The sequence below is a fragment of the Gymnodraco acuticeps genome, unplaced genomic scaffold (assembly GCF_902827175.1).
Source record: "Gymnodraco acuticeps unplaced genomic scaffold, fGymAcu1.1, whole genome shotgun sequence".
Taxonomy (NCBI): Eukaryota; Metazoa; Chordata; class Actinopteri; order Perciformes; family Bathydraconidae; genus Gymnodraco; species Gymnodraco acuticeps.
The window spans coordinates 1,396-17,834 of record NW_022991358.1 but is presented as its reverse complement, the minus strand read 5'-3'; the positions used below and the strand labels follow the sequence as shown (position 1 = coordinate 17,834).

Here is a 16,439-nt window from a genome sequence, read left to right as displayed (position 1 = left end):
ATGACCAATCACTCCAATATCGTTATCTCCAAATTAGTAAAAAACGATGTAATAATTTATCCTCAAAATGTGTAAAAGTAAATCCAACTTCATCAGGTTTTTACTCCATATCAGCATCTCATTTCTCTCATTTGATATTGTTAATTAGAAAGCTATAATATGTAAAATGCTATAAGGGAAACGAGGTATGTTGGTGTAGAAACACTATAATCTACACACTCTTCATGTCTTGGTGTACAGATGAGTGTTTCTGCTGATTAAGGTGGCATAGGAGGAGTGACAGTTAAGTCTGACATTTTGCAGCCTTTCTTAAACAAGTACCATTGAAATAAATGTTCAATCAGTTGTGTGTGTGTGTGTGTGTGTGTGTGTGTGTGTGTGTGTGTGTGAGAAAATAAGGAATTGAGGAGGCGACTGCAGCACTCCTCCTCCTCCTCCTCACCACTCTTGTTCTCAGCCTATCTTTTCATCGTGATGGGCCTCCTTTCTCTCCCTAATGGCCTTCTCAAAGAGACGCCTGAGTCAATGTTACACTGCCGATGAGTCACCAGAGGAGGCTGGTAATTGGGGGGAATATTCCTGTTCAAACACTTTTTTTTTCTTTAGTGGAAGAGCTCTCCGTTTGTGTCACACACTTGAGAGTTGATTGACGATATTAAGAATCAGCCGTGAAGAGAAATCCAAACAAAGGATATTTATCCATGATACATCATTCTGAGCTGCTCTTAATGCGTGTGTATTGTACAATAATTCACCATTTACAGTTCAGGTAGGGTTTGTGCGGATCTGCTGTCAGTCAAATGGTGGTCGCAATCACTAAATCATCTGTCATATTAATGTGTTTCTTCTGTCTTTCAACAACGACTAATCTAACAGACGTTAAAACGGTACAATTCACACACTGAATGTATTTTATCCATTTCAAATTGTTTTGTTTTTGCGCCAAAGTATGAATTCAGTGACTTAAACTACCATTTAGAGCAGCGGTTCCCAACCTGTTTCAGCTCAGGGCCCACTTAAGAATCACATTTTTAAAATCTAATCTGAATAAAGTTCTGATTGGTCAATTCTGAACATGTGACACGTTGTAAATCCAGTAGAACAGACCGTTGCTAAGGACTGTAATGACCGTTGCTAAGGAGGATCAAGAAAGAGAAAGTTAAAGAGGTTCAAATAAAATAAAATCTTAATAATGAAAATGTTTCCACACAAATCATAATGTTTTGCAAATTAATTATTTGGCGGCAAATATTGAATTTACATTTACACCCTTTAATATTTTATTTGGGCTTTTAGATGAAGACTGCACACAGTTCATGAATACAACTATTCTTATGGCTAAAATACATATTTTTAAAATGTCAATCAAGGAGTAATCTTAATTTAAGGTGCTTGAAGAGTAGAATACAAATACAATTTATTTTGGAAACAATTATTGCCACAAAAAATCAAAGGGTGGCAAAAATAATGAGCTCTAACGAAGAGTGGGATTAAAGGAACAATACATATTTTGCCATGTTGTTTTTTTGGTGGTATTTGGTTATCAACCTATTTTTGTTTGTGAAATGTTGAAGTGGTCCGACTGACTGTATCGGACCACTTCAAAGTTGCCAGACTGCCGAGATCTACCAGTCCCAATAGAGAGGCGTAGCCATTACTGACAGCCTACTACCAGGTAAATACACACTTCTACTTGTATAAAACTGACTATAAAAAAGACTGAACACTTTCTTTGCCATTATATAAAAATAGTGTTGCTACAAAAGTATAAATTAGGCTTACTAATAAGACAACTCAGATCTGAAGCTACCCAGGAATCTGCTGCCAACGTGCAATAAAGAAGACAACATTAATAGAATCAAACCCTTTTTTTGTTGCATTTTATTAGAGTATAAAAAGAAATGCCTTTAAAATAGGATGCAAGCAACACTAGTTTCTTAACCTGAATTGATAATAGACTATAATCAATTTAAACAGAACAGATCTTAATGTTTGCATTCTTATACCATTTTGTACAATAATTATAATGAATAAGTTCAAACAAACTAAAACTTACAGCTGATTAATAACGGTATCTAACTTGAGTTTTTATTATATCAAAAACCTGTTGAAATGCTTCTGTTATTTTTACTGTCCCCCAAAAGCGCGTCAGCAGCCTCCAGGAATGCTTCCTTCACAACTTCGCCGTCTTTGAAAGACTTCATGTGTTTCTCAAGAACGTGACTGACACGATAAGATGCTCTGGTAGCAGCCTTGCTCTTGTTGTTGAGCCTGGTGAAAATGGACTGCTGTGCGTTTAGTTGTCCTTTCAGGCCCCTCCCCTTTTGGAGCGTAGGGCAGAATCAGGAGGGAATTCCGTCTCGTAGCGTTTGTGCAGTTTTGAAATGCCGCTCCTAAATTACCCTTCTTCGATAAAGCCACGCTCGCATTGCAGATCAGACAGATGGACTTTGAATTGGAATAGATACAAACATAATCATCCTCCCGCTCGGAGTGAAAATTATATATTTTGGGCTTTTTTGCTTCTGCCATAATTGCGGTCTTGTGTGTGCGGACTGTCACTCCTGTTGCCACGGACAACGTCAGCGAACTAGTGCACTGCCCACCAGCCACGCCCCCACACATGGGGTCACGCCGGCCAATCACAAAGCTTTGATGCGCTCAAGTGCATTATTCTGGCACGGGAAGATTATGTTATAGGACATTAACGATAAAACAGAATATTGTTGTTCTATTTTTAGACACATCTCGCGATCGACTGGGAATCTCCCCGCGATCGACCGGTCGATTGCGGGGAGATTCCCAGATCCCCAGATCCACTGGTTGGGCACCCCTGCTTTAGCCTGTACAAAACACAAATGAAATATTTGGCGGCACACTTGCAATGCCTATGCGGACCACTAGGGGGCCGCGGCACACAGGTTGGAAACGCTGATTTAGAGGATACATTTGTTTTCCATTAATATCTTATTTTAGCGTAAAGGTTTTAATAGAATAAAGATATTAATGGAAAACATCCTCATTACTGCACATATTTTATTCCAATTCCATTTCTACGATTTCAATCACATTCAATGTAAATACTGCTTTATTTTACTGTATATATATATTTTTTTTTTTACGTTATTATAGTTTTCTTAAAATAGTTTACTATCTGTGTTCTTAATTTCTGTTTTATTTGTATGTATGCACCACAACACCAATTCAAATTCATTTTATGTGTTAACCTACTTGGTAATAAACCTGTTTCTGATACAAAACCACATTTCCCCCAGCGATAAATAAAGTATTCTGATTCTGACATTGAATCCAAACACTACAATTCAATGTGTTATACGTTTGTTTTTGATGCTCAGCAGCTGGGAGGCGGAGTCTGTTTCCATCCTGATGATGAAGACAGGACGTTGAGTTTGAACAGTGTTGGTGATCGAATCGTAATGCTTTTATTTGTTTTCAGGGACAATACCTCTTTCCTGTTATTCATCTGATTCTGATTGCCTTTGTTGTTACAGTGACCTCGGCCCGATGACTCTTCATTCAACACGTGGACGATGGAGGCGGAGACACAAAGACGAGCTGCTGCCTCTTCAAAACCAATTTCATCTGTCGAACCCTCAAGTATCACAATCAGGTTTTTTATCTCGCACCGACTGATGCATTTTGTTTCAACAACAACTCAAGGACGAACAACCTCCTTGGCTTTGTGGGACTTACAAGTAAAGTAGTGGGTCTTAAATGTGTACCTCTATAGAGTGGTGGTGGAATGAGTTCTAAAACGCGCTCTAAAGCTAAAGCGCTCTAATATCATCATCAAAACCAGAAATGAGTTGGCATTTAAGACTTCCAGGGATATAAAAATAGAGAGGAAAAACAGGAATGCTGAATAATTTCCCAACTTTTTCAAGCATTAACGCTTTTTACTTCACAAGAATCACATGACTGATTTATTTTCATTGTCCTAAGTTTGATTACATGCTCAGGCCTGTAGAGAGTGGTGCAGGAATGAGTGATAAACCCCGACATGAGTTAGCTTTTTAGCCCTTCTTGATTCCCCTGTTTCAAAGTCAACGGTTTTTTTTAACGTGTTTTTGGTTAGCTGCCTGAAATAAGGTCTGTGGTTAACACAAGGAGTTTTGACCCTCGTGAACTGTCAATAGGAGGGCGGGGAGGAGCCTCGCTGCGGGGAAAGTGTGTGGACCTGTCAGCGCGACTCACATGCTGCCGAATTTAACAAACAAATTTAAATAATTGGTTTGAACGGCATAATAATAAGGACGATCGTCCGTTCTGTGATTCTCCAGAACACACAGATGGCCAGTCCGCCCCTTTGTAGCATATTATTTAGATGAGAGATGAGCAGATCGCCACTGGGCTTTCAACTAAAGACACAGCCACGCAAACACTGCGGCATGTGTTCAGCTCCTTATGGGTACTGCAATTTGTGAAGTGCTTTCCTCCGTGGTGAAACGATCAGCACCACGGAGCAAAGCGGCAGAAAGTCACCTGGAGTTAAAGAGAGCGGGGCTGCGCTGCGTGCATGGCTTCCTTCTGCAGGGAACGGGGAGACGCGCTCTGGCGGCGGTCTCGTTGAGGATCCGAAAATAAAATTTAAATATTTTGCCCACTTATTCCACTTATTCCTGGTGTGCCACTGGTTACAGTGCCAGGGGCTGCTGACCCCTGGGTTGAAGGATACTCTACCCAGAGACCCAGAAAAATATGTGATTGGTTGCTTTTTTTTCCGAACACAAAACCACTGAAATGCATAGTGCATGGACTGAGAAGGACAAACAAATCAACGTAACACTGTAATATTACAGATCAACAATACAGTATATGATTCTCATTTATTCATTTTATATACATTTTATTTATATAATTAAATCGATTTTTTTGTTAGTTCCAGGGTATTCTCTGAATACCTTGAAGGCCCTGACAGTTCGCCACTGCTAAATACCCCACTGGAAAAGAAAAAAAAGATGGAGGTTGCTAGCCCAACATTAGCCTCCTTTAGCTTAGCGGTGGTGACGTGAAGTCATGTGACCGTGCTTTAGTTCCTTTATAGCCCAACATTAGCCTCCTTTAGCTTAGCGGTGGTGACGTGAAGTTATGTGACCGTGCTTTAGTTCCTTTATAGCCCAACATTAGCCTCCTTTAGCTTAGCGGTGGTGACGTGAAGTTATGTGACCGTGCTGTAGTTCCTTTATAGCCCAACATTAGCCTCCTTTAGCTTAGCGGTGGTGACGTGAAGTCATGTGACCATGCTGTAGTTCCTTTATAGCCCAACATTAGCCACCTTTAGCTTAGCGGTGGTGACGTGAAGTCATGTGACCGTGCTGTAGTTCCTTTATAGCCCAACATTAGCCACCTGTAGCTTAGCGGTGGTGACGTGAAGTCATGTGACCGTGCTGTAATTCCTTTATAGCCTAACGTTAGGCTATAAAGCCAAAAAAAAAAACCCATTGCTTTTAGTCAGAGGACCGCTTGCTGTGGTAACTTCCTGTTCGGCCTACAATAATACGTCATCACTGCACCACTCTATTATATAGATGACTCTATAAGAGCTTCATTTCATGGTCTTTTTCTCTGATCTGTATTTAAAGCAGTGACCTCATCAAAGTCTTATCCTACATATAACTTCACAATCATTATCTCCCCTGTTGTTTTAAATGAAATAATGTGTTGATGCAGTAAATTAACAGCAGTTAGATGTGCTTAAAGTGCAATGAGCCGCGTTTGATTGTGAAGAGCTCTTTAACGCCTCCGGGGTCGAGTGTGGATGTGCGTCCCAGAAAAAATAAACCCCACTCAGCCTCACACACTCGACATTTAAACGGCTCGATGACAACAAGCGACAAATGATCACTTCATAGAGCCTTAATTAGGAAAATGAATGAGAAGAAATTAACTTAACTTAGGCGAGGGATTGTTTAATCAAGCAAATATTAATCAGAGATATTCGAGTCATTTTCTGTCAGCATTGAAATAGTCAACTCACTAATTAATTCTCCACAAGAAGATAACTAAGCTCCCAGTGTTTTTTTAAAACTCCATTACTAAACAATTGAATATTGCACCTCAAGCATTTTTCTTTTTGTTTAGTTAATTTATAACACAAGCTCAAACAGGGAATAATAATGCCTCTTTATGATGAACTCTCAAGGTTTCTAGCCGTAAATTAACTCATAACAAAAGTGGATAATTAGTTAGAAAATTGCATTTATTGTTATATTTAATTACGATTATTTAGCCTGACTAGCACAGTTTTTCCCATTCAAATGATTTGTACTGATTGTACTCCCAGCTACCTCATTGCATTTAGATTTCAATAAAAAAACGGCATACAGTAAAACTTATATAGTATCCAATGTTTTTATATTTTTTGATAGTATTATTCTATTCTATTCATTTCATGTATTGTATTCAATAGATACTCTATATATACTACATTTGTATAGCCCTTTTATATTATTTTCATTTAAGAGTCCTCTCCTGCTGATGTTCATGTGTATATCAGTATGTAGTGTCTCTACTTTAAAGAGTCCTCTCCTACTGATGTTCAGGTGTATATCAGTATGTAGTGTCTCTACTTTAAAGAGTGCTCTCCAGCTGATGTTCAGGTGTATATCAGTATGTAGTGTCTCTACTTTAAAGAGTCCTCTCCTGCTGATGTTCAGGTGTATATCAGCATGTAGTGTCTCTACTTTAAAGAGTCCTCTCCTGCTGATGTTCAGGTGTATATCAGTATGTAGTGTCTCTACTTTAAAGAGTCCTCTCCTGCTGATGTGCAGGTGTATATCAGTATGTAGTGTCTCTACTTTAAAGAGTCCTCTCCTGCTGATGTTCAGGTGTATATCAGTATGTAGTGTCTCTACTTTAAAGAGTCCTCTCCTGCTGATGTTCAGGTGTATATCAGTATGTAGTGTCTCTACTTTAAAGAGTCCTCTCCTGCTGATGTTCAGCTGTATATCAGTATGTAGTGTCTCTACTTTAAAGAGTCCTCTCCTGCTGATGTTCAGGTGTATATCAGCATGTAGTGTCTCTACTTTAAAGAGTCCTCTCCTGCTGATGATCAGGTGTATATCAGTATGTAGTGTCTCTACTTTAAAGAGTCCTCTCCTGCTGATGTTCAGGTGTATATCAGTATGTAGTGTCTCTACTTTAAAGAGTCCTCTCCTGCTGATGTTCAGGTGTATCTCAGTATGTACTGTCTCTACTTTAAAGAGTCCTCTCCTGCTGATGTTCAGGTGTATATCAGTATGTAGTGTCTCTACTTTAAAGAGTCCTCTCCTGCTGATGTTCAGGTGTATATCAGTATGTAGTGTCTCTACTTTAAAGAGTTCTCTCCTGCTGATGTTCAGGTGTATATCAGTATGTAGTGTCTCTACTTTAAAGAGTCCTCTCCTGATGATTTCAGGTGTATATCAGTATGTAGTGGCTCTACTTTAAAGAGTCCTCTCCTGCTGATGTTCAGGTGTATATCAGTATGTAGTGTCTCTACTTTAAAGAGTCCTCTCCTGCTGATGTTCAGGTGTATATCAGTATGTAGTGTCCTCTACTTTAAAGAGTCCTCTCCTGATGATGTTCAGGTGTATATCAGTATGTAGTGTCTCTACTTTAAAGAGTCCTCTCCTGCTGATGTTCAGGTGTATATCAGTATGTAGTGTCTCTACTTTAAAGAGTCCTCTCCTGCTGATCTTCAGGTGTATATCAGTATGTAGTGTCTCTACTTTAAAGAGTCCTCTCCTGCTGATGTTCAGGTGTATATCAGTATGTAGTGTCTCTACTTTAAAGAGTCCTCTCCTGCTGATGTTCAGGTGTATATCAGTATGTAGTGTCTCTACTTTAAAGAGTCCTCTCCTGCTGATGTTCAGGTGTATATCAGTATGTAGTGTCTCTACTTTAAGAGTCCTCTCCTGCTGATGTTCAGGTGTATATCAGTATGTAGTGTCTCTACTTTAAAGAGTCCTCTCCTGCTGATGTTCAGGTGTATATCAGTATGTAGTGTCTCTACTTTAAAGAGTCCTCTCCTGCTGATGTTCAGGTGTATATCAGTATGTAGTGTCTCTACTTTAAAGAGTCCTCTCCTGCTGATGTTCAGCTGTATATCAGTATGTAGCTGTCTCTACTTTAAAGAGTCTCTCCTGCTGATGTTCAGCTGTATATCAGTATGTAGTGTCTCTAACTTTAAAGAGTCCTCTCCTGCTGATGTTCAGGTGTATATCAGTATGTAGTGTCTCTACTTTAAAGAGTCCTCTCCTGCTGATGTTCAGCTGTATATCAGTATGTAGTGTCTCTACTTTAAAGAGTCCTCTCCTGCTGATGTTCAGGTGTATATCAGTATGTAGTGTCTCTACATGTCTCCATGCTTCAATATTCAAAAAGCTCTTTATTTGTCTCATACTGCCTGTGCTGCAGCACCTCTTTTCACCCTCTGTCTGAAAGCTGGCCGACTCTGTTGTAATTGGTCAACCGCTTAGAGATGTCCCGCCACTTATCCTATCACTTACAATTTGTTGGAGCGCTAGCCAATAGAAGCGCGAGTGTTACATAGTGATGTCACTATGTTCAGGAAGTAAACAAAGGAGTCCAAAGGAGGCGTTTCAGGCAGTGTGTGGGAGAGAAACTACAGGAAAGGGAAACCCTCCAAAAGTATAATAGGGCCTCTTTAAGTTAATATTAAGCAACACAAATATGAACCTGAAAATGAGCAAATACGTTGTGTTTAAGTAAAAGTAGCAATGCAGAAATACTCTATTACAAGTCAAAGTCCTGCATTAACAGTAATAGTATTGTTATTGTGCACCAAAAGCAAAAGGTATCAAGCAAAAAGAGAAGAGCAATCTCTCTGAATAAAAGCCTGGCAGCAGTGTTTGGACCCTCCGGTATAGAAGATGTATCGGAGCAAATAAAGAAACAACAGAAAGCGACTGAAAGTACCCAGAGGACAAACTCATACGTCCTCAAACAGATTCCTGTGTGTGAAGTCAAACAGCAGCGGAGGCTGTGTGGGAGGTCAGAGCAGGCTGGTTTCCACAGCTATAATTCACTGATTTATCCTGTTAGAGGAGTTATTTGTGATTATTACAGGGTGGATGTCCTTGGAAGAAATAAAAGGACAAATGAGCTCTCCCCCTGTCGCTCCACAGGCCATGCAATGCTGATTACCATGTCCAAAAACCAAAAGGACAAAGACATCAGGGTGTTGTAAACACTAAGAATAACACACAGAAAGAAAGAGAAAGGACATTCATGGCTGTGATTGCAGGAACTGTTCGTACATAATACTCTGTCATTCGAGGAAAGAGAGCTTTTACACAGGAGGGGAACTTTATAAAGATAGTCATTTGATAAGTGCTGCATGTAAGAGAGAAATGTCCTTTTTATGAAAGTACTTCCATGACAAGGTGGTGACTTTGGGAAGCATAACACACCGAACTTTGAAATCATCGAAAAGAAAATTCCCATTTACACTTTTATGTTTGCATGCAAGTAGACGGACCCCATGGTCTCTATAATGCATTTAAGTAACTAGAGTTTGGTGGCATGCACGTCACTTTAATCTTTTCAAAGACTTGCATCCTTGCTGAAGTTATGGGAGTAGCACATAAAGAACAGCTTGACTTTTCTAAGTCTCCAGGAGGTACTTACGTCTTTGCAGGTGCAGATGTGACCTGACACATGTAATCACAAGGAGTCAGTTTGTTAGTTCAGAAAGTGTTTGCAAATCATTGTGATACAGAAATGTCCCACGACAGAAAATAAAGCTCTAAAGTCCCCCTTAATAATATTTACTTCTGCCAAGGAAGCTATGTTAAAACGTTTTGCAACTTGTCAGAAGGGTGTAGCTTGAAACAGTAAAAAGGACTTTGCACGTGTAACCAAGTTTCATGAAAACTGTGCCCAAAGTTTTTTATATTCCTCCAAACAGACAGAACAAGCTGAGCTGAAAACATATCCACTCTTTCCTTTGGTTGAGGTAAAACAAAAACTTGCAGATACAAATAAAACAGAAGGGGTCACATGAAGTTTACCTCCCTTTAAGTGTGTGGACTGTTAACTGTGACCGAAATGTAATAAGCTTAAGAAATGCTTTAAAAACTGTTGTCAGTGTGAATTGCCTACAACGATGCATTTAGGGTCTGATGTGCTCAACAGAGCTCAGTAATAAATCCTGTCTGAGATAAAACAGGACTGACAACTATACAGCAGTGTGTGTGTGTGTGTGTGTCTGTAATTCAATGTGATTCTGCGACAAACACAGTGTGATTTATGACTTACAGCCCTGATAAAGATAGATGTTTCCTCCACACACACACACACACACACACACACACACACACACACACACACACACACACACACACACACACACACACACACACACACACACACACACACACACACACACACACACACACACACACACACACACACACACACACACACACACACACACACACACACACACACACACACACACACACACACACACAGGGAATAGGGAATAATATCATATTTAGACATGTATGTATTTATCAATGTTCCACCTACTTGTAAGTACACTATGGTTAAATGCTTACGTATCTCTATACAACCTTGTAGCTGTATATCTGTTTCTATATAGCTGGAATATTATCTGTGAGTGTGAAAAACACTTAATATTTGTTATATATTTGTCAAGGATAATGAATATCATAATGCAAAAAGTGATACCTTACAATACAGTGAATCATATTGCATTGCAGTCACAAATAATCTCAATTTGTTATTTGTTTCAAATGTTGCAGTCGTACTCTTTAAAAAGGCATTCCTATCAAATTGTACTTACGAACGATACTTAAGTACTTAATGTATTTAGTCACTTTCCTACCACTGAAAACTCACACACATGATATTGAACAACAGTATTTAGGAAGTAAAACTCCTTCATGTGAAGTGACAGCAAAGTCTGCGGAGCGTATGTAAATGAGCCCGTGTCTGCAGCGCTGATAAGAGGAGCAAAGAGGATCAAAGCTGCAGTTTCACTTCCAAAACAACGCAGGTGAGACGGAGAAGAGCGAACCGAGATCTCAGATTGCATCTTTTTCTAAAACCCACACTGATTATTGTGAGGCGTTTGATCTGAGGTGAGCCGGAGGCGCTGGGAGTAAAAGCTGTTTGCAGATCAGAGACAGAAATAAGTGATTAACAAGAAGACAGAGGTCAATGATGTTCTGTACAGTCAAGAGTGGATACAGTCTGAAGGTCCGTGGTAAAGTTTGATCTCAGGATTTGATGGTTTAAATTAAATTCCCACACTGCTCGGTTGAATACTCAATGCTGATTGGTCTATTTGGAACTATCTGTGGCCTCTGCTCAGGAGAACGTTCTGATCAAGAGATGTCCCGTCATATAAGGAAGTCCGGTTAATTTAACGTCCACTCTATAGAAAAGAGCACAAGAGAAGGAAAGAGGAAAACACTGAAGGGAACAATAGAAGAAGACAGACAGGAAGTAAACACGAACGGAAACAATAGAAGAAGACAGGCAGGCAGGAAGTAAACACTGAAGGGAACAGCAGAAGAAGACAGACAGGAAGTAAACACTAACGGGAACAGCAGAAGAAGACAGACAGGAAGTAAACACTAACGGGAACAGCAGAAGAAGACAGACAGGAAGTAAACACTGAAGGGAACAGCAGAAGAAGACAGACAGGAAGTAAACACTGAAGGGAACAATATAAGAAGACAGACAGGAAGTAAACACGAACGGAAACAATAGAAGAAGACAGACAGACAGGAGGTAAACACTAACGGAAACAGCAGAAGAAGACAGACAGGAAGTAAACACTAACGGGAATAATAGAAGAAGACAAAAAGACAGGAAGTAAACACTAAAGGGAACAGCAGAAGAAGACAGACATACAGGAAGTAAACACTAAAGGGAACAGCAGAAGAAGACAGACAGGAAGTAAGTAAACACTAAAGGGAACAGCAGAAGAAGACAGACAGGAATTAAACACTTAAGTGAACAGCAGAAGAAGACAGACAGGAATTAAACACTTAAGTGAACAGCAGAAGAAGACAGACAGGAAGTAAACACTTAAGGGAACAGCAGAATAAGTCAGACAGGAAGTAAACACTTAAGTGAACAGCAGAAGAAGACAGACAGTAATTAAACACTTAAGTGAACAGCAGAAGAAGACAGACAGGAAGTAAACACTTAAGTGAACAGCAGAAGAAGACAGACAGTAATTAAACACTTAAGTGAACAGCAGAAGAAGACAGACAGGAAGTAAACACTAAAGGGAACAGCAGAAGAAGACAGACAGGAAGTAAACGCAAACAGACTTGGACATTTACAGAAAACCTCGATCAGTGCCGTCATTTTTAAGGTACGCTTAAATGTCGTCCCAGTTTCAGCCGTTGGTACAGTTTCTTAACACCGTAAACACTGAGCCTTTCATTTCCAACTGACTATCCCAGCACCACATACATATTCAACTCAAAACAAACATGAATGCATCTCTGGCTCCACGATCCATCCCTGCAGGGTCAAACATCGAACAGAGCAACTAACCCCGACTGATTCCTGTTGTATCTGATCAATCCGTGTGCAATCAGCAGGTTGCATCAGAAACAATCTCTGCGTCTCACTCTGTAATCTCACTGAGCTCGACACACCGGCTCGGGTTTATCTTTTATTTACCAGAAATATTGACTGAAACTGTGAGCCGTCTTCCTCCAACTCTTCTTAGGACTTTCATTTGTTTGTTTGTACACACTCAATATCATAGTTGGACACATCATGTACGGATGCAAACCGTTTTTACAATAAAAGCCGTAGTAAGGGTGAAAAGAAGGTTCTTTTTAACCCTGTTTTCTAATGTGTTATCAAATCAAATCAAGTTTTATTTATATAGCACATTTATAAACGATTTTTGGTGGAGCCAAAGTGCTGTACATATAATAAAAATAGCCTACAGTAGAGACACTTTACAGCAAATACAACAGCACAGATTGTTCAGAGTATCAGTATGAGAAAAACGACCCCCTCTGTCCTTAGACCCTCTGTCCTTAGACCCTCTGTCCTTAGACCCTCTGTCCCTGTTATGAGAGGAGGAGCTCAGGTCAGAGGCTTTTGTTTGGTTTTTGTTTAAACGTTTAGGGTTGTTTTTGTTTGTGTGTTCCTGAAGGTATAAATGAAACATCTGGTTTTGAAGATTTTTGCATTGTATTGCTGACCTTTCTTGGGAGTGGGAAGAGTGGAGAGTCACATCCATGTTATAGGTTCAACATGTCTGAACATATGTGCCAGATATTAACACCAAATCACACAGAAATCAAGTCTAACAGTCAAATCGTTCTGTTTCTGGTGATCCATGAAAACCAAGCAATCATTCAAACATTTTGAGATTGGGTTTGTGTTGTTGGACTAATTCAATTGGTAAACATCGCTAATAGATCAAGCGCTAGTCAGCAGTATGAGTTTCTTTCTTATTTAGTGAACTATTCAAGTCAACAGAAGAAGCTTCGAAAAGTTCATTACAGAAACAGAAAAGCGAGAATGTTTCATTCATTTCCGAGCAGTGCATCTGTTCTGAGCATCACAGACTGAAAACCTTTGTTTTGAAAGCACCATGGCAAATTAAAATATATGAATAATACAAAAAACACACTTCTCATTTTCGTATTGACAACTTAAAAGGCTTTTTTGAAGCTGATGTGCCTGCTTGCTTCCTGCTGTTTTGAGTTTGTAACCTTATAGCTGATTTTGTAAGTTGCTTTAGATAAAAGCGTCAGATAAAGTGTAATACAGCGTCATCCTGACCAAAAGATGTTGTGAATATCGATCCTGATCTGTGTGACATTAATGCAGTGGTTCTCAAACCTTTTCTGTCAGGTCCCCCCTTTGGAGAAAAAAAAAAAGTCGGGCCCCCCAACACAAATAGTCAGGCTCAGTGGCGGCGCCAGAGATTTATTTTGGGGGTGCTGTGGGGTAGCTTGACGTTTCATAGAGGGTGCTCAAACATTTAGGGTTTCCCATTAATGTACCGGGCGCTACAGTGGAACTTTCTACTGCAACAACCCCCACACACACAGTGTGACAGTTACAATGAAGGCTCGATAATCAGCTCACGGCATATAGGTGTAAGCAGGGGTAAAGTGATATTTTTATAGGTGGTGTGTGGACCTCACATAGGGGGGTCCGGGGCATGCTCCCCCGGGAAGATTTATTTTTAAATATTAAAGTTAAAAGCATCAATCTGGTGCACTTTGAGAGCAACATGAAGAGATCTATGGATACATCTCTCAACACCCATTTGAAACAGAACTGTAAACAGATTTACTTTTTCTTTATGGATATTTTACAAATCACTCCCCTTTTAAACTTTATTCATGTTTTACTGTTATATAGTATTTCATACCTGTTTTTCATTTATTCTCTTATTTTTGTATAACTATAATGATCATATAAATGTGTGCCTCAGAAATAATTGATGACATTAATGGTGACCAAAACGTTTGAGACCCACTGAGATAACGCTGAGAGTCCTTTAGCTCACTGAGTCTCTCAGTCTGACAGGAGAGGACTCTCCTCCACTTTGTTGTTGAAAAAACTCCTTATATCCGTTAGCGTAGCTTGCTAGCACCAGAAGCTAACAACAACGATCTCCGGTACCGGTGCGCTCTCTCTCTCTCTCTCTCTCTCGCTCGCGCACTCACACAAAATGGCTCGTTCCACACACACACAGAGCCGAGCTTTAATGAAACACAGAGAACCAGACGTCATAGTACTGTATTATATTATTTTCGAATCAATTCTTTTTTTAATTTTTTTTTTTTTTAAATAACCATTTTTCCTCCTGGTCTCTCGCACCCCCCTGTCATGCTTCTGCGCCCCCCACTTTGAGAACTATTGCATTAATGCAAGAGGCATTTGGTGAAAATATTGAATGAACTCTCTTCAATGAGGAGTATTCGTGATTAATATTAATATTAATATCTTAATAAAGATAAGAGAGATAAGATAAGACTCTATTTATCCTGAAGGAAATTGTTGTGCCAGAGTTACAAAAATACAATAAACACAGCAGCATAATAATAAAACTGCAGTAAAAGAACAATTAAATATCTACAGGAAATAGAGACGGTCACATAATGAAGTAAATATTAACAGTATTTAGTAGTGCAAACAACGTATTGCCAGGTACGTAATCGCACGTTATCATAGAACATTATTAATAATAATGATATTGCACATGTTATATAGCAGCAAGTGTTTTGTAATGATATTTATATTGCACATAGTGTTGGTGTGGAAGTTCCCTTTACTGAAGGGTGAAGAGTTATAGAGTTTGATGGCCACTGGCAGGAAAGACATTAAACTATGAACTCAAGCCTTTGTAAGATATTGTGTTGCTCTGACCTTCAGCTGCCGAGCGTACTCCACGTGGTTGTCGTAGACGAGGATGTTTGCGATGAGCCTCTCTCTCTCCGGGGGGAAAGAGGACGGTCCCTCCGTGGTGTCAGGCTCCACGATCACCTTAGGCAGAGTGTAAGCACTTCTGGTCCCGTCCCACACCTGGAGACAAACACAGGACAATAAGACTCCAGGGCATCGATGTATAAAGAGAACCAGAGGTGGAAGTAGTGGAGTTCAAAGACTTCGTTACTGTACTTAAGTACATGTTTCTGGTATCAGTACTTTACTCCACTACTTATTTTTCTGACGAGTTTTTACTTTCTACTTCTTACATGTTGAACCCAAATACCTGTACTTTCTACTTCTTACATGTTGAACCCAAATACCTGTACTTTCTACTTCTTACATGTTGAACACAAATACCTGTACTTTCTACTTCTTACATGTTGAACACAATACCTGTACTTTCTACTTCTTTCATGTTGAACCCAATACCTGTACTTTCTACTTCTCACATGTTGAACACAAATACCTGTAACTTTCTACTTCTTACATGTTGAACACAAATACCTGTACTTTTCTACTTCTACATGTTGAACCCAAATACCTGTACTTTCTACTTCTTACATGTTGAACACAAATACCTGTACTTTCTACTTCTTACATGTTGAACACAAATACCTGTACTTTCTACTTCTTACATGTTGAACACAAATACCTGTACTTTCTACTTCTTACATGTTGAACTCAAATACCTGTACTTTCTACTTCTCACATGTTGAACACAAATACCTGTACTTTCTACTTCTCACATGTTGAACTCAAATACCTGTACTTTCTACTTCTTACATGTTGAACCCAAATACCTTTACTTTCTACTTCTTACACGTTGAACACAAATACCTGTACTTTCTACTTCTTACATGTTGAACCCAAATACCTTTACTTTCTACTTCTTACACGTTGAACACAAATACCTGTACTTTCTACTTCTTACATGTTGAACACAAATACCTGTACTTTCTACTTCT

General features: G+C 39.4%; 1 protein-coding gene across 1 annotated transcript in view; it reads right to left on the bottom strand.

The window, feature by feature from the left end:
• Positions 1–15,642, bottom strand: part of LOC117562794 (protection of telomeres protein 1-like) — a gene marked incomplete at its 5' end in the record, with an annotated part of 47,935 nt that extends 32,293 nt beyond the window's left edge. The window contains one exon of the mRNA XM_034240689.1: positions 15,412–15,642. Within this exon, the coding sequence (XP_034096580.1) occupies positions 15,412–15,642 (231 nt within the window). The remainder of the gene's footprint in view (positions 1–15,411) is intronic.
• Positions 15,643–16,439: the final 797 nt, after the last annotated feature.